The sequence below is a fragment of the Pecten maximus genome, chromosome 14 (assembly GCF_902652985.1).
Source record: "Pecten maximus chromosome 14, xPecMax1.1, whole genome shotgun sequence".
Classification (NCBI taxonomy): Eukaryota; Metazoa; Mollusca; class Bivalvia; order Pectinida; family Pectinidae; genus Pecten; species Pecten maximus.
Window position 1 is genome coordinate 24,315,457 of NC_047028.1, and position 19,838 is coordinate 24,335,294.

The 19,838-nt window shown below is 33.0% G+C and overlaps 2 protein-coding genes across 5 annotated transcripts in view; one reads left to right on the forward strand and one right to left on the reverse strand.

Annotated features, from left to right (window-relative positions):
• Positions 1 to 465: 465 nt before the first annotated feature.
• LOC117342201 (programmed cell death protein 10-like) lies at positions 466 to 14,533 on the forward strand. 2 transcript variants are annotated; one of them, XM_033904253.1, is made up of 9 exons: positions 466 to 536; positions 1,878 to 2,068; positions 2,764 to 2,817; positions 3,220 to 3,346; positions 4,185 to 4,311; positions 7,573 to 7,660; positions 8,175 to 8,260; positions 9,953 to 10,033; positions 13,111 to 14,533. In XM_033904253.1, the coding sequence occupies exons 2-9, from the start codon at positions 1,991 to 1,993 to the stop codon at positions 13,193 to 13,195; spliced, it is 726 nt and encodes a 241-aa protein (XP_033760144.1). In that variant the 5' UTR covers positions 466 to 536; positions 1,878 to 1,990; the 3' UTR covers positions 13,196 to 14,533. The 2 variants fall into 2 exon arrangements, with proteins under 2 accessions (XP_033760144.1, XP_033760145.1); XM_033904254.1 differs by lacking the exon at positions 9,953 to 10,033.
• Positions 14,534 to 15,058: 525 nt separating this feature from the next.
• LOC117342648 (arf-GAP domain and FG repeat-containing protein 1-like) overlaps positions 15,059 to 19,838 on the reverse strand; it is a 43,036-nt gene continuing 38,256 nt past the window's right edge. For 2 of the 3 annotated variants that reach the window (XM_033904846.1, XM_033904845.1), the window contains exon 8: positions 19,586 to 19,668. In XM_033904846.1, coding sequence (XP_033760737.1) covers positions 19,615 to 19,668 — 54 coding nt within the window. In that variant the 3' untranslated portion in view covers positions 19,586 to 19,614. Of the gene's footprint in view, positions 19,669 to 19,838 lie in introns of all 3 variants that reach the window. The other variant, XM_033904844.1, reaches the window with a different exon arrangement.

Sequence of the window (19,838 nt, forward strand, 5' to 3'; positions counted from 1 at the left end):
TTCCGACTTTTGCCAGAATAGAAGCTTGTTGATGATTAAAATTCGGTAAAATTATACGTACGGTATTCATAGTATATAGCTTCCCAAAACTTCTGAAAATGAACTGAAACAAATTCGCTGGTCCATGTAAGTGACACTCTACATTATTGCAAGCCTTTTAGAATACAGATTACTCTACATCTGTATTGGGATCAAATATCTATTTTCAATTCCGATCTCTCTACAGTACTGTAGTTACAGTACAGTATTTATTTGATCAATCTACTGATGTAGATTCTAGATCTACATATATTAATTTGAACCCGTGTTTAATAAATTGATGCAGAAATACGGATCGTAGTCTGATTTTAATTCAAATCAATGTTTTCAAGAATGAAGACTGTCATACCTGCTAAAGTAAAGCGTGTCAAGGAAAACTGAATGGAATTCAACCGTAGTAAGGGACATAACCCAATTAAAACGCTAATGGAACTCTTCTTTGCGGAGGTAATTTTTACTTCCTGGAAAAAGCAATCGCGGACAGTTTGGAGTGACAGGTAAAAATGCGATAATTACATACTGTGGGTGATTATAAAGACTTGATTTTAACTTAGAATCTATATTTATATTAAGTTATTAAATTGCATACTTATGATGACATATTTTGAGGATGATCATGGAAAATACCTTACCTGTTTTGGGACAGTTGACAAGTTGGTCCCTAAGACAAATATACTTCTACTGAAGTACACTATTGGGTGTGGCCATGATCGTGAACGAATGTTGGTTTTATTACCAAAAATAGTATATCGATTATTTTAAGACTTGTAAGTGGATTCATGTGGATCAAAGATACATACTAATCAATTAGGCCTAACGACATTCTACGTTTTCAGCAGGTGTGGCAAAATCTGCAATCAGTAGAATGATGCAGTAGGTCTTATTCGAATGTTATGATTATATTCCACAAATTGTAGTACATCAGAAGGTACTGGCATAGGTCCAAACCAATTCTGTGACAACCAGTGTCCTTGCATGACATACTTTCATGCCTATTTATCTGACAAATTTGCTACAGTAGTACTAGTACTGTAATTATCTCAAGTCTGATTAGTAGTAATTATATCATGTTGAATCCATGCCAGTCACATATATATTTCTGACCTAAATGGATCTCTGGCCCGACCAGTATTATTTGTAATTAGAGTATGGCCTCAATTCTTCTGTTTGTTTGGAAATATAGAAGCCTGGAAGCTAGGGACAGTCAGGAAGACTAAGGTCAAGAACTCCTGAAGTTTGTTGCCACTGTACATGTAAAGTGGCAACACATGTGTTGTAATTGAAAAAGCATTTGACACTTTTGACTGGAAAAGTCTGTCAAAAGTGTCTGATGCTTTTTGGCTATATATACCAATAGCTACCTGAAGTGCAGAGGTGAACTGATGAAAAGTCTTGATCTTGAAAAGACTCGATTTCCTATGTCATACATTATTTGACTCAGAGACCTATATTAGTATATAGGTCTCTGTTTGACTTAATACCTGCATCTGCCCCTATTTTATTAAAACATATATAAAGTTTCCAATTACCTCACCGATCTGCAAATATATTCTTCTGTCTTTTATTAACCAAAGACTAGATTGTTTTTGCTTCATAACAGTATATATGTAAATGAAAAAAAGTTGTTATTTTTCAACCCAAGTTTCACACACAAATTTTTCCCTGTACATGGTTTTTGTAAGTTCACAATATGCATATAATTATTAGGTTGAATATACATGTGTATCATAATTAAAATCAAGAGTCTACTGTCTTTAACGGATATAAGGAACCAATAATTTATGCAATCAGAGTCTTCTCTTAGACTAACCTGGTATACTTTTATGATTTTATTTCAGTCCGAAAAGAATCATTTGCTGCACATCACAACCATGTAACCAACCCTTGTACAAAGTTTGTATGTCATATAAAGGGGGATAATTCTGTTGACTTTTGAGCACGGAAACCAATTATGACAATGGGAGACAGCAACAAAGCCCTGTATGCTAAAATGATAGTAGATGTGGTCATTGGGCCTGTGTTGGAGAGGGTAGGTATACCATTATTTTTGTATAATCTCATATTTCTGACAGACTTTCATAATCAGTATAATTACATTAAGTTTCAAAATTTTCCCCAAATCTTTTTTTACATGCATGTTTGAGGTGACTTGAAACAGTGTATCTAGTAGACCATTCATAGTATGTTTTTGACTCCCCAAAATGATAACTGACTCTTGGTTTTGAAGGGACTTGTCTATTTGATGCATGTCTTGACCCTTCAGATTTATGAGAAATAGTAATTTCACGTCTGAAATTGTTAAATTTAAGGTCTGACAACTGGAATCCCTGATTACATATCACATTTTTCTGAATGCATATAAAGGAGATTTGTTATAAGTGTTTAAATATCTTCTTAATAGCATAAATAAGCTTCAAATTAATTCAGTTAATTATAAACTGGTTCTAATGTATTAAACTCACTAAAACTTCCTATTGATTAGGGCATGGTTAGATAAAAAGCTAAGAACAGTACGTAGTGGACTTTGGTTTAGTAGAACACATTTGGTCAGAATACTTACTTTATTGATAGCAGTAGCTGGAAGCTCAGCTTTGAGAACTTGAAGTGTATCAAAAGAAATGTAAATTTGAACTATATAATAGCATTTATATATAAATATAGATAAAGAATCATTTCTCAGTAAACTTTCTGAATCAGTACAAACTTGTGTTTTTGTTCTTTCAGCTTGAGAAGAAAGATATATCAGTTGCTCAGACATTAAGAGCTGCTTTTGCAAAGGTGAGTCTGACATACATGTACCTGGTAACCAGTTAGTCCTTACCGGGCAAATACCTGTACATTACATATCTGGTATATAATACCTATGGCTGTACAAACTTACTAAATTGTTTTTTGTCTTCATTGTATTTAATTTTAAGCCAATCTCGAGCTCTTTAATGTTGGAAGTCAGAGGGTTTTGACCAAAAATATATTCATTATATAATACTGAAACATAATTATATATAAGTTAGCTTTGGGAACTAAAGTAATTTTACATCTTTTCGAATCCTATTTCAACATGACAAAATTATATCTGTATGTATATATAAGGTGAATACATTTCACGATTTTGATGTACACTTCATGTTCTGAAGAATGTTTTTCTGCTGCTTTGACATGTATTATTACTGTGTATTCCAGTGTGACAATGCCCTGCCAGGGTTTACATACGACTACATGCGAGGGATGCTACGGAAGGGTGATATCCACGACAGATTTGACATGTGTGCCACCCTCCTTTACCTGGGAGGCTCACAAGATTCTGAGGGTAAGAATCACACAAATAATAAGTACAGATATAACTTGGCTGTGATGGGATATGTTTGTCACGGGCTTCACAGAATGTAAAAATAACACATGTTTTGGTCAGTCATCTTTATAAAAAAAAATTCATATTCATGTACTTTAAAGTAACCATTTTGTTTATCAGTTTTAGGAAGCAAATCGATGAGAAAAATACCTTCAGACATGTCTGTTTTAAGTGTATATCTGCTCTTGTTTAAAAAATTTTTTAATAACTTTAGAATAAGTTATACATAGACATAAAAAAAATCATGATTTTGTAGTTTCTCCAAATTAAGTAGATTTCAATAATTTGATTTAGCACTATTCATTTAAATTTCACATAGATAACAAGGAAGAGCATTTGGTGAAAGACATCTAATCTTACACTGAATTACATTTCATTATTTCAGCCATAGTTGGTAATATTCACTTCATTTTGCAACCATTTATAGCATAAAAATAAATGGCTAGGTAAATATTTACATCCTGTAACTGTTTATTGAAGAATGTCTACAAGTTGGTGTTTTGAGAAATTTAATACAGTGTACTTGCAAACTAACTGATACTCCCACTGAGACAAAAGCAAAGTATTAGCACTGCGAATTAAACAACTTTCCAGTATTTTAACTCCCATAGCAAAGCTTACATTCCATTTTCTTTTAAACCTGGTAGGATTTATCAAAAATAATAAATTTCTCCTTCAAAACATGCATTTTAGCATGCTCCTAATTTTTTTTTTCTGGGAGATCACAAATATGTAGAGAGTTGGGACTGTATGAAATAGGTGTTAGGCTTTGCATGCTATATATTTGTCATTACAGAATTAAAGATTAGCCGCCCAGAGCCAACATTCCAGGAGCTCAGTAGATGTGCCACTGCCCTGAAGAAGATCCTCAGTCGCATTCCAGAGCAAATCTACAACAGGAAGCAGTTCCTAGAGACCATTAAGTATGTGACCCCTGTATAAATTATACAGTGAAACCTGACTTTACCGACCAACGACTTAAACAAAAACATCTGGTCATATCCATCAAAATGGTGACATACTACACTGTCATTGGCGACACTGTCATTGGTGGCACTGTCTTGACTGAAACATTGTCATATCTGACACTGTCTTGACTGACGCACTGTCATATCTGACACTGACTTAACCGACACATTGTCATATCTGACACTGACTTGACCGACACATTGTCATATCTGACACTGTCTTGACTGACGCACTGTCATATCTGACACTATCTTGACCGACACACTGTCATAAATGACACTGTCTTTACAGACACACTGTCATATCTGACATTGTCTTGACAGACACACTGTCATATCTGACACTTGTCTTGACAGACACACTGTCTTGACAGACACACTGTCATATCTGACATTGTCTTGACCGACACACTGTCATATTTGACATTGTCTTGACCGACACACTGTCATATCTGACACTGTCTTGACCGACACACTGTCATATCTGATACTGTCTTGACCGACACACTGTCATATCTGACACTGTCTTGACTGACACACTGTCATATCTGACACTATCTTGACCGACACACTGTCATAAATGACACTGTCTTTACAGACACACTGTCATATCTGACATTATCTTGACCAACACACTGTCATAAATGACACTGTCTTTACAGACACACTGTCATATCTGACATTGTCTTGACAGACACACTGTCATATCTGACACTGTCTTGACCGACACACTGTCATATCTGACACTGACTTGACCGACACACTGTCATATCTGACACTGTCTTGCCCGGCAGTCATATCTGATACTGTCTTGACTGACACACTGTCATATCTGACACTATCTTGACTGACACACTGTCATATCTGACACTATCTTGACCGACACACTGTCATATCTGACACTGTCTTGACCGACACACTGTCTTCTATGACACTGTCTTGACTGAAACATTGTCATATCTGACACTGTCTTGACTGACGCACTGTCATATCTGACACTATCTTGACCGACACACTGTCATAAATGACACTGTCTTTACAGACACACTGTCATATCTGACATTGTCTTGACAGACACACTGTCATATCTGACATTATCTTGACCAACACACTGTCATAAATGACACTGTCTTTACAGACACACTGTCATATCTGACATTGTCTTGACAGACACACTGTCATATCTGACACTGTCTTGACCGACACACTGTCATATCTGACATTGTCTTGACCGACACACTGTCATATCTGACACTATCTTGACCAACACACTGTCATATCTGACACTGTCTTGACCCACACACTGTCATATGACACTGTCTTGACTGACACACTGTCATATCTGACACTATCTTAACTGACACACTGTCATATCTGACACTGACTTAACTGACACTAGTGTTGGGTAATCAGTTGAACACGGCAACCGATGATCGGTTGTAATTGGATGATCTCGGTAACCGATTATACGATTATAATTGGTTGTTATTGATAAGTCTGTTTGAAATTTAAAATGCAAACAAAATTGAGCCAGAGAAGGCAACTGGCACTTTCTTATTCATTTGCTATTTATATCTATGGGTCAAAGAATGTATAATGCCATTAAAACATCCTATTGAAATTAAAAATTATCAAACTAGTGTTTATAAAACTTGACAAGTTTATTATGACAAGAAAATACACACATGATTGCAGCTTGTAAGTTAACACTTCTTATCATTTAATGTTTTGTTTTGTTTTGATGTAACATACTGCATGTATATACATTTAAATAAATATATGTTTCAGTAATATCATGGTTCACTGGGCTATGAGTATCAACTAGACAACTACATTGCCTCAATGATTTTTCAATACTGAAGGGCTTAAGATTAGAGCCAAAGATGCCATACTCATGTGAATAAAGAATATTGAATTTTAACTGAATAGTGTCTTAAGAAATATAATTAGTTAACAATTACAATAAAAATTCTGATGGCATATATGTATATAAACATAGGGACCTGATTAATCGATTATACAAAACATGATCGATGATCGTAATCGGTTGACGATTATCAACCGTTAATCGATCATTCACGATCATCAACACATCACTAACTGACACACTGTCATATCTGACACTATCTTGACCGACACACTGTCATATCTGACACTCTCTTGACCGACACACTGTCATATCTGACACTGTCTTGACTGACACACTGTCATATCTGACACTGACTTGACCGACACACTGTCATATCTGACACTGTCTTGACCGACACACTGTCATATCTGACACTGTCTTGACCGACACACTGTCATATCTGACACTGTCTTGACTGACACACTGTCATATCTGACACTATCTTGACCGACACACTGTCATATCTGACACTGTCTTGACCGACACACTGTCATATATGACACTGTCTTGACCGACACATTGACACAGTCCCATATAGTATTGGTCAAGCCAGGGACACTGTATTTCTCTAAAAGTACAATATACAAATATACATTTTCCTGCTCTTTGTTTTATCATACAATGGTCCAGGGTTACCAGTATACCTGAATATGGCTGTAGATCACAAAAGTTAAAAAAAAAATCTGCTGGATATGGTGTTTCCTCCTTGTTGTCAATATTTTGTCTTTGAAAAATATTTTCTAGTCTGTTTATATCCAAGAAGTATCTCTGTTACACTTGTCAGGGAAAATATAACAACCGATGATTGGTTCATACCTGTAATTACATGCAGTTTTAAGGTTAAATGCATTGTAGGTACTTTTGTTTTAAAAATGTGAGCTTTATAAGTATAATTTCATGAGCATTATATTGATTGTAGATTTACTCTGTGAAACAATTTTATATACAACAATGTATAAAATTACCATGGAACCAATTTGTTACAAGCATACCCAGTGTTTTAACTTTGAATATTTTGTTTTTGTTTAGTATAAGTTATTTTCATTCTATTTCAATTAATTCTAATTATCTTGTCCTCCAAGTTTTTATTCAGACTTTAAAAAAAATATTTTGCCATATTTACTTAGTGACAATAAAAAATCACATGATATGCTTTTCGGGAAAAGCTAACAAAAAAGTATTCAAATGATACATGACATTTAGAATTGGAACTTACAAATGACCTCTATATCATAAACTTTTCCATAGGAAACATAATTTTATAGTAACACATACCTGGTAATTTTCTTATTCTCTCTTTCCTGCAGGGAAATAGCCAGTGCTATTAAACGTCTACTGGATGCTGTGAACCGAGTGATAGCAGAAGTTCCCTCCACTGATAATGGGAGCAAGCAGGTAACTGTTCTAGGCCACACAGGGTCAGGAAACTGTCTTATTTATAAAAACAACAGATAATACCAACATAAAAACGAGACCGAAATTACTCAAAATTGATTATCATGTGCAAAATTTCACAAAAATTTGCATGGAGACCCTTGTAAAAGTACAAAAGAGAAGCTCAAACTTTTGGAGAATGGTTATAGTGTAAATTATATGTGGTATTATATAAAAATACATAAGAGCTATTTATTTTCATTTTATCGTAATTACTTTTATCAGAGATCTAGCTCCTTTAAGTTTCGTTCCAGATAAAATACCTTTTTTGATTTTATTTAAATCAATTCTTTTAAGGGACTGTGAAAAATTTCTTCAAAATGTAAAAGATTCCTTTTTCTGCAGTGAAGCGAAGAGCTATGTATCTTATTCATCATAAGTACTAGCAGTAGATATTTACCTGTTAGGACTTATTCAAGTTTGTCTTTTCTTCTTCTCTTCATGTTTTTACCAATCCAATATTTTTAACTTTCAGATTTTGGAAGAGAGAAAGAAAGAGTTTGTAAGATATTCCAAGAGGTTCAGCAACACATTAAAAGATTTCTTCAGGGATAATAACCAGTAAGTAGGGATGATATATGATAAACCGAACGCCAATATTATAATCGGAGGATATTAATTACTGCCTGAAAATTTCTTCCAGTCTGCGTGTGAGTGCCTTCCAAAATATAGTTTTGATATGAGTCTTGTTTTTAAAATTTTGACAGTTTTAAACATGATACTTTTAATGTTGTCAACTAATATTTTTATAAAAAAGCATGATAATTTCTTAACCTAAAATTTAACTCTTATTTTGCTGAAATAGGGTCGGAGTGGTTTTCAAGATTTACTTTAGGTTAAATCATCATATTTTCTGACTTTCATCAAGTGATTGATGAATTTGTAATATCATTAGAAAGACAAGACCAGTTCACTGAAACTATCCTATCTGTAACAACAATCTGTTATACCTAGCCACCTGTTAAATTCCTTAGGAATATTTAATGAGATTTAGCTTATGAAATGTAATAAAATACATCCTGATTTTGAGAGGTGCTGAGCAAAGGAAGGGAGATAACTCTTGTAATTTCTGCAACTTGGAAATTTAAATTGTGATAAGTTGGAAGTGATACTATACAAAATAGCTCCGATAACATAACTCTGGATGACTGATCGACGATTTCTGACAGATGATTGTAGTAGTGTAGACGGTATGAATATTCCTCCTATATGCAATCGTGATGACAGAGAATTTCCCTTCTCTTGACCTAGAGGGAGAATTCGTGTATCCCAGGTACAGGGGGTAAGAGAAAGGAGTGTCCACACACTATCATGACATCACAAACAGATGGCAGCATTGTCATTTCATGTTTAAATAAAAAACACAGTCACTGTCAAATTCAGGGCTATTTTTGAACAGGTCTTGCATAATTCTTTAAATTTTAATCTAAATTTAATCTTAATATTTTGCTGTACTGTATTTCTGCTCTTTCCAAATAATTTTATATATGTGTATGCTATTCAGAACTTTTACTTCCAAGTATTTAGTGTTGCTTTTAAATAGTTGATCTCATATGCTACCAAATGTTTAAGTAAGAGATGAGTGAAAAAAGTGTTTATCAAGCCTTTCCTCTGACCCAATCTCTACTCTCTAGGGTATAATTTCTGTATATTGTGTTATATTTCACTTTTCAACAGTTTCAGACTGTGTATAAGACCATAACTTCACTTCTCCATTTTTTTGAAAAGGAAGAACTTGATATAGTGGTTTGATACATCATGATATTTATCAATTATTGACCTTTGATGAGGTCAATATTATGTTATATTAACCTGGTAGAAAAATATTAACCAAAGACAAAGCCAGAGGTCAATATTGGTCTACCAGGTTGATATTTCAACACACTTTAACATACAACACAGTCTATTTAATTAAGAATTAAGACTCTGATGATTAATTTTTAACACCAAGAAAGTTATCTTAGTTACCAAAGAGGGAAAAAAAGTTTGAACAAAATTGATTTGGATATTATTAATGCCTATGTGTATTAAAGAAGACATGATGCTTAGTAGAATCCACTGCACAAATAATTTCTTTATGCTTCTGGTACCGCTCGTACTGTATACCCACCTGTACAAATGATACTCAGCTCTGTTGTATTTCAATTTTCATAAGTCCATGTCATGAAAATATACTGTATAGGTAAAATACTCTAACATATTGAATTGAAATGAAAATATTCAATATTGATTGTATAAGTGAACTTCTTCCAGGTCATACTTTCCTGACGAACAATTAGTAAAGGTGTCATATACAGGTTTTACTATGTATGTATCGGAGAGAACCTTCGTGATGTAAGTGAATAAGATATTTACTGGGCATTAACAGACTGCTGGTGGAAAGGCTCTTCTGACAGGAATCCTCGCTTGTGTTATATCTTAACTTCTACTGGAGTTATATTGTAATTGGAATTGGTTTCATTGTGAACAGGTTTTTTTTTTTTTTTTTTTGTACTTATTTTTTTTTATTACTGGTATATAGCATGTTTGTTATAAACACTTCTTTTTTTCTTTTAAAGATTTTTTTTTCGCTTTTATTGATTTCCTACTGAATTTTAGGGAGATCTATTTTTAATTTTTTTTTAATGTTTCATGGGGAAAATAGGAATTTTCAGATATTTTAAAATATAATTTTTGGGGAATAAATGGATATTCACCACATTTCATGGTAAATTCTTGCAGTTATTATTATCAGTTAAAAAAAAAAATTCTCCTTGCATGCTGATCTCTTATTGAAACCTGATTATATATCGTATGTAATATTGAAACTGTCCAGTATTTGCATGCTAAGCTATCTACATTGAATCTATATACATGTAATGTGGATATTTTATAAGCTGGACTGCTGTAACAATTCTGATCGGTTACTGAGTTTTACAAGCTCAGATCTACAATAAGGACCCAATATAATAAACAGCCCAATTTCACAAAACATCTTGGCTACAGTATTTTTTCTGAAATCTCAGTTTTGATAACACATCCAGAAAATGCACCTTTTCAAACCTAGATTAATAGGATATTTCTTTACTCATGCTCAACAGCAAATTTTCCCTCCTAATTTCAACCCCAAATTTCCCTCTCAACTTCAACAGCAAATTTTCCCTCCTAATTTCAACCCCAAATTTCACTCCCAACTTCAACCCCAAATTTCCCTCTCAACTTCAACAGCAAATTTCACTCCCAATTTCAACTGAAATTTCTCTCCCAGCCCCAATAGCAAACATCCCTCACAACTTCAACGGCAAACATCCCTCACAACTTCAACAGAAAATGTCCCTCCCAACTTCAACGACAAATTTTCCCTCCTAACTTCAATGACAATTTCCATCAAAACTTCATCAGCAAACATACCTCTCAACTTCAACATGATTCCCCTCATAGCTTCTACAACAAAATTCATCAGAAAATATCCCCTTAAGCTAACACTTAAACTTCTTACATGAACAGAATTTGAACTATAGCTATATTCCTGTATGTCAAACATGTAAAAAATACTAGAATATCCTTAGTTACTAGTAATTACCGTGAACACCTATGTATCTACCATACTGGCAATAGGCCCCCATCCCTAGTAGGAAAGAAGGGGATTTTGAAGGGAGGGGAAACATGTACATGTATTGTTTTAAATAATAAAGAAGTTTGGCTTACGTATGTCTTACTCCAGAACTTTAAAAAGATGTTTCAGTAGTTGTTTTGTGAGACTGGGTTCAGTTCTACTAAATTGAATGTGAAAAGCTTTGAATTATATATATCTTTATTCAGCTATACAAAGACCATTGCATGCTATATTTGATATATCATTGTAGTTAGTTTGTCAGGTAATCATTCAGTATTACTACAGAAAATATTATGCATGAATCAGACGGTAAAGAAACTCTATGAAATTACATGAAGTAACTCAAGAATACTGCATTGAATGAGTTGTCCACAAACGAAAATGGAAAAAAAGGAATTATATACTGCATAACAGATATAAATGCATTAAAACAAAATTGCATAGAAAAAGTTTTAGATGGAATTACATATTTATTTCCAGCAGAACTTTGCACATATTTTTCAAGCTTTGAGCAGAAAAAAGTTTTTTTGAAGGTAAATTTGAAAATACACTAAAACAGATACCCCGGTAAGTTTATTCCTACAAATACATATATACCGGGGTATTTGATTATTTGATGTTGCAGAATTTCTTCATTTTGAGTTAGTTTATTGCATTAGTCTGTGAAAAACACTGTTAATGAGATGTTTTATTTTAGTGAGGATAACATTTTGCTTAAACAATATAAATAATAGGGATTTGATTTCATGGATTCAGCTGAGCTCAGCTTTATTAACGAAAACAATGCCAGCAAATTTTGGAATAGACGTCACATTGGCATTTCAAACAGAGGATGTTCAATACATAACTGTATATCATCATAGCTCTTACCTTAATGGTGGAGATTTATGTACTGTGTAAGTTTAAAGAAACAGTGATTGGATATTCATCAAAAACCAACCATTATCGTATATACAATGTACAATGAACTCCCAAAATTCTGACTGGTCACCTGTTAATAGGGAGTACTTGACAGAGTACTGCAGTCTAAAGTTTATGAAGTTTTATCTGACTTATGTAGGTAAGGATAGTTTAAAAAAGCCTGCATTTAGCTTAGGGAAAGATAAAGTTATCCACACATATTTATGCACTTTGAACATATTCTGTGACGATGTCCAAATAGCATGAATTTTCCTTCAGTTGGTTGTCAAGCATTGAAATTATCATTTAATGAAGTCAAGTTATCAATTCTTGATATAACACATTATATTTTACTTGAACTTGTCAAAATGGCAGCTCCCAAGGAGTTGAGAAAGACTAGTTTGCGAAAGGCCCAATAACCACGGATACTAATTTGTGAACTGCTTTGAGATGGCTATGTTGCTGTGATAAAGTGGTATATAAACTCGAATTTTTATCATTATCATTATAAAAACAGATTCAACCCTCTAGCAGTGTTGAATTGTTAAACTGACAAGGTTTTACATACCTTATATCTTCCATCCATGTCAAGTTTGACATTATCTTAGTAGACCTATTACATTGTGGATAAAAAGTATCTGTGATCAACTCAATAAAGATGCCTAAATTACCCACAAAATTATTTTACTTTAGTGAATGTGCTGTATACTGGAGTAGTTTTCTTTTAAAAATACAGAAGGCTTATTTGCAGGTTGACACTAGGAGTCAGAAATTGACATTTGAGCAAGAAGAATTATTTTGCTGGGTTCTCTCAAATTCCGCATACAATGTATATGAATAATTTTTTAGAATTAGTTCCTGATTGATTAAAATGTCGGAGTAAAAGATTTATATTAAACATTTTTTTTCTCCACAGAAATCAAAGTGTCTTCATCAGTGCCAACTACCTGATTTACCAGACCAACGTCATCCTCAGATGTGTCAAACATGAATGCTGTTGATACCAATGTTTTTCCTATGGAAAACGACCTACAGAATTCATTGTGTTAAAATGGAAAGTGAAACTTTAAGTAATCACTGTGTTAACTATATGGAAATTGAAACTAATAGAAATCACTGTGTTAGATATATGGAAAATGAAAGTTTCAGTGTTCCACAAACTGATTTTGTTTTATTAAAGATTTATTATGTCTATATAAACTACCAAATACCAGTAAGTTGTAAAAAGTTCAAGGCATGGTTAAATTAAGGGATCTGTATTAAAAAGCAAGTGAAATGTTTTATGTGAAATTAAGATTATATAGATGTTTGTATGAAAATTGTGTATATCTGATGTACAGTTTTATAAAAAAAGAAAAAATCCTGATTTGATATGATTCCATACCTCATTCTTAACTATAGATAGTATCCACTTAATGAACATTTGTATGTTCTAGAAAATATTTCGTTTATGTTAGATGAAGATTTCAAAGTGCTTTGAAAAAAATAAGTATATAATAGTTTTCTTCCCTATAAAAGTCCTGTTCATGTCTCCAAGAATTTCCACATCTCTTTACAATGTACACATTCGGAAGTTAAAAACTTCCTGTTTTTGTTCCGTTTTACAGGCATAATGTACATATTGTAGCAGAGACTGATGAAGTATTGGGGAATGAAAGTATTGAGTGAATGAAGCCATGGGTTGAAATTTTGATGAACATTTTGTAACATAATCATTCCACATTACATGTACAAACTATCACATGTGTAACCCACAGACTCAGTTGGTGATGGTGCACAAATATTCAAGCCAATACAGTTTATAAAACACCAGTTCAGTTTTATTTTTTAAGTCCTAATTGAGTATGTATTCATACTTGACGTTACTGAACTACTGTTATCAGAATATTTGACTAAGTTACCAGTAAGGACATTTCTTTGTCTCAGAAAATATTTCATTTAAACTTATCACCATATTGAGTCATTTTGAATTAAATGTTTACCTTAGAGAAACAAAGTTCTACGTGAATGGTTTCATTGGAACATTTGTTATCAAACTAACATAGGATTTTAATTATTGTGACTGAAGTTTCTGAGGTGGAACTATGCATATATCAGTTTTACATTGTATTCGAGTCAACAGGCTCTATTTGTTTTAAATATCTTCTGCGATCAAAATGGTTTGTTACACTGTAAGTTGGAGACTTAGAAGTGATGCTACATTCATATTCTGTAGAGTTGATTTATGTTCTTATTATCAAAGCCTATATTGTATTCTCTTGATGATTTGGATGCACATATTGTACTGAAAAGTTAAGATGTCCTGCTGTCCATGCAATATAAATTGTATCCTGAATCTTTACTGCCTTATTGTTTTGATTGGATTCATATACAGAGTGTATTAAATCGGGAGAGTATAACCCAAAATAAACAAGTTTTTAAGTTTTCTCAAACACTATAAATCCTCTAGTGAAACTCATCACTCGCTCACTTAAAACATGGTCGCCGCGATTTTGGAAGATAAATCTTCCAGCTTCGAGATGGAAGAGGTAGAAGATCTTCCAGAAGCAGAAGAGCTACAAATCGAGTGACCGGAAGATATATTCTACAAGAAGAAGAGTGAAAATCGAGTGGGGCTCCGCAGATATGAATACAGACCTTTGAATACTTTGTCAACGATTGTCTGAAAATGACATAGAATCACCAGGCTATAATTATTTCATAAACGAATAACTCTGGCCCAACTGATATATGCAAATGGCCATGATGATTGATCATGCGTGGATGGCCATCTTTGTTCTTTTTACTCCTGCTAAATGTGTTCTAGTTTGTTGATGTCATGGCATTGCCAGGTAAATAAAAAATAAGACAACAAAACACAGCTGTATAATTGACATGATAGATTTATTTGATACATGAGTATCCATGGTAACTGTGATACAGTAATTTACATACAGTTATGTACACATATAGCATTTAGATACAATTAAAATAACGTCTTTGGAATGAGTAATTACATAAAAAGTGGAGTAACCAACAAGACAAACATCAAGCAAGATGGAGGCTAGAAACTATCCTCACAATAAAAATCATATAATGATACAAGTACACTTCACATCATTGTTATAACACCAACATTGTTCAGGAAATATTCCTCCAAATCTCCAAATTTTTGTTTCCTAGTTCTGAATTTATCTGTGCTGTCAAAAGATGAATTTGATCAGTCAAATATTCTTTCAAATTATAATGTAAAAAATAGGTGAAAATTAATTCTTTAAACTTTGACCATAGCATCTCCACTTATTACTGAAAAGTTAAATTTGATATATATCAGAAATGCTTTGTTTTATTTTGAATCAGATTCGGTATGCCCCAATAGAAATTGTCCTATATTTGGAAGATTGAAAATACAATCAGTACATTTCACAAACTTTTCACAAAACAAATCATGTTAATTAATACTAAACAGACAGTCAAGGAAATTCTAATTAACAATTGTGTTCAAAAATATAAAAATTATTGCTTTATACGATATTTCATAATACAATGGCTAAGTTTTATTCATACTTGGAGAAATAAGATAAGTTTATGAGGATTTCAGATTAACATGGAATCCACATGTTCTAACATCCATTGTAGAAATATACATTCTAAATACTAATCTTACTGAATTAAGGTAAAGAGACCCATCAACTTAAAGTTTTTTCCCCCTTTTTTTAACCAGCTAGATATTTTACAAATATTTTTTTTAAAAGAAGACACATTTTTCAAAGCATTTTACAAAATTTAAAGTTGATAAATTAAAAATTAAGTTAACTTTAAATATATCCACTGCATTTGGCTCATAATAGACATATTGATTCCCAGATTTTTCAATAAAGATTTCATAACGGCAAACCAACAGAATACTATAAGAAGGGAGGTAACTCTAAGTGAAGGGAAAAGAAATTTCAAACTCTTTTTACCTTACTAACAGGCCAGGTGCAGTGGCTCTCTTTACCTTAATTTCCTATCAAAGTTTATTTCAGATTAGTTATCTCTTCCATACAAAGTACACACTACATGTAGATGGATATATGTTTCACATCTCGTACACATACTAAGGTGTATAGGAATAATGTATATTTGATCATTTGTTTAAGGGAGTATGCTACCTTGCCACGACAGGAATCTTCATTCCAAAAGAGTAACACATTAAGGAATTTATCATAAATGGTAACTACAGACAAGTTAAGTATATGATTTACATACTGACACATTTGGAAGCAGAAAATACTGGTCTTGAGAAAACAACTTTAACCAGAAATCACAGGTATGTTTAGGGTAACATACATTGTTCATTCTATAAATAACGAGTAACTCCCAACAATGTTTCAGGAGAAAGAAGATCCATGTTGACTTTACAGAGAAACAGCTTTAACAAGGATTTGGGTAAAGAAAACTTCAATAATTTAAAGCCAGTCACTTTGCCTTTTCTTCATCATTTTAAAGTTTCTATTCTAGTTGAAATAAACTTTTATGAGAATATCATGGACCTCTTAACTTTCATCAGTAAATTTAGTTGAAGTATCAAAGCATATAGGCAAAACCATATTACAAGATGTATTTGTGAATTATTAATTTTCAAAAAAAAGGAACTCTAATATTGTGAGGATTTCTTTACTACTAAATGAAATAAGCTGTGAATTCCATAAAAGTTTATACTATTAAATTTCCTTTTTTTTTCATTGATGTAGTGAAGTTCTTATAATACTAAATATAGCATCAGCAACCTACATCAAATTTTAAACAAATGTGCGATAGATTCTATATTTCATTTCGGTAAATTGGACTTTAAGATCCTAATTTTCAATGCATGCATAACACAGTTCCATTGGAATAACATTTGTTATTTAAAACATATATAACGCAGATAATCACAAGCAGAATGCTTACAACACCAACAAAAAACATCAATCACCCATTCATAGTTGAATTATCTCCCTTTATTTAACCACCTTATTTGAAATAACCTCCCTTTATATCTCATATACCCATCTATATTTGAATTATCTCCCCTTGTTTACTCATCTTTATTAGAATATTACCCCCCTCTTGTTTTATTTTGCAATATCTCCCCTTTATATATTTCTTTAAACTTGATTAAAAGAATCAAGGAAGTGAGAGTTAAACAAAACTCATTTCTGAAAATACATTTTGGGTTTAAAGTCAAACACTTAAGAGGAAAAGTCCTTTCACATAACTACCTGTATGTCCGAGATTTCCATGCTACAGTATTCAGTCTTCCTTGAATCACCAGGACTTTGAAATGATAATAATAATAAAAAAAAAATATATCTGCTACCTGACTGGATAACAGAAGGTGATCAATTTAAAGTGCTTTCAATCAAATGAAACGAAGTCCAATCTACATTTTGATTGTTGTACAAATTTGGACAATTTATTTTACAGGAATGATGGATGATATTCTGTATATAAATGATCTACAAAACTACTTTCCTATCAATCAAATACTGGATTTTATTTCCCCAACTATACACACACATATAATCCTAAAGTGAAACCTATATTCTGATTTTTAAGACAGATCAATTCAAAGAAACATAGTTTCAACACAAAATTCTGAATTACAAGCCAGCTTTAAACCACTTCAATCTATGTTGTCTGTATTATAGGAAAAATGGACTAAATATGAAGGTGAACAAGAACCCAGGTGCATGCTTTCTTTCAAGTGTCCTTCAATAAAACCGCCTTTATTAATTAAGATATATAATGCATATCAATATCTGATATGTATAATAAGTCTTCAAAACTCAAATGTATCACCATCAGTCCTAAACATGTATATCTAATTTTTGAAAGAGAAAAAACACATTCAATCATTCATGCATTTGTTAAAACGAACAATAAAATCTCTATGTTAAATTGATTATATATTATATTTCAATATTTCGAAAGTAATTACAGAACACTTAAGTTCATAAATATACAATACTGTTCAGACATTGTAAATAAAACACACACATATTTCTGGATCATTTGTGTGTTCAATGAAATCTCTTGTTTTTGGACGATTTTCCTTATACTCAGAGGCTATTCATTATTTTTTCAGGAAAAAAATCCTAAAGTTCATCAGCATTAAATATAATTCATATTAAGCAAAATCCTAAGATACCTAATATTTAAAAATAAAGCAAGAAATAATAAAGTTCACAATTTGCATATAAATTACTATAAAATGTCACTTACTACACGAACTGTCCAAAATCATTGTAAGGGAGAAAACTCTACCATTATTCTATTAATTGCACTCAAATATCACCCAGAGTTCAAATGTTCAATATCAACAACCATGACAATAACTAGTATTTGTCCATCGTGAAAATCTCCCCAACTTTTTATTCCTTTTTATGTCCCTGTGAGCCACTCTACCACCAAGTTTGGTTGATCATCTCATCCCCTTAACTCACTCTGCCACCAAATTTGCTTGGCCATCTCATCCCCTTAACTCACTCTACCACCAAATTTGCTTGGCCATCTCATCCCCTTAACTCACTCTGCCACCAAGTTTGCTTGGCCATCTAGTCCCATTCCATCTGTAGAAATCAAACCCTCCAAGTTACTCTACAACTGAACTTGACCTAAATCTGATTCACTCGATCGTCAATTTCCCTCTACCAAAGAGTCCATGGACTAATATACTACACTTGAACCAGTCATCATACTGTCTAAACTCAATGACTATTGGAATCATTCAGTCATCCAAGTCACCCTCTAGGAGTCGCCCCACTATAAACGAGTCAACAAATTGAGTCACTCGAACCTTTGATTAACCCTAGCCTTGATATACATTACCACTGCTTTGTTCAATTAACAAAAGGCTTAAATGGCAAAACATTTTTTACAATAAACAACCTTTCCCTCCCAAAAAAACAGAACCGACAATCTTATAACACTAGCACACTAGCAATTTTGCACAATTCTAGCGATGGTGAGTATGTTAATGTCGGGATGTGGTCTACTGACGGAGCACGGTTAAACTTTTACACAAGCAGCATGATGATGCAGAGATGTGTTGTCCGACTTTGTACAAATGTCTTGTGTAATATCATGAAGTCAGTGGATTGACCAATCGTAACACCTGTTACATTTTATCATGCCAGGCAAAAATCAGGTTTTCCACTTTCCCCTCACAACCAAGAGCACTGGGAAAAGGAATGGTGTACATGTGCGATGATAATCATCAAGTCACTACATCCCCTTGAGGTAATCTCACTTCCACACTAGCACATGCCTCTCCAGCCCCGAATACAGAAATGGAAAACCACATAACATCAAATGTATCGGCGCAAGCCTAGTCACATGACCTGATCACCTGACCTGCATTCCCATATTTGGTCACTTGATTTTTGTCCAGTTAAAACCTACTAGTTTTTGGTAATCACAAAAACGGGTTCGAGCTGCTCGACGGTGCTACAGGCTGAGAGGCTGCAGACTGAAATACACAGGAAAACATTGAATCAGACAAGTCAACATTATCAATACATATAAATATTTATCATGTATTATCCTGTCCCAAAAAACTACAAAATTTATCTATTTTACAAAAAATTCTTATAGCACTAAAATGGAAGTGTGGAATGTGTCTTGGTCTTGATGTTGGAT

Bases quoted from the DNA above. Each gene is read 5' to 3' on its own strand.
- LOC117342201 (XM_033904253.1), top strand. From the start codon at position 1,991: ATGACAATGGGAGACAGCAACAAAGCCCTGTATGCTAAAATGATAGTA. The intron at 2,069-2,763 runs GTAGGTATACCA...TTGTTCTTTCAG, and splicing joins TTGGGCCTGTGTTGGAGAGG to CTTGAGAAGAAAGATATATC. The intron at 2,818-3,219 runs GTGAGTCTGACA...TGTGTATTCCAG, and splicing joins TAAGAGCTGCTTTTGCAAAG to TGTGACAATGCCCTGCCAGG.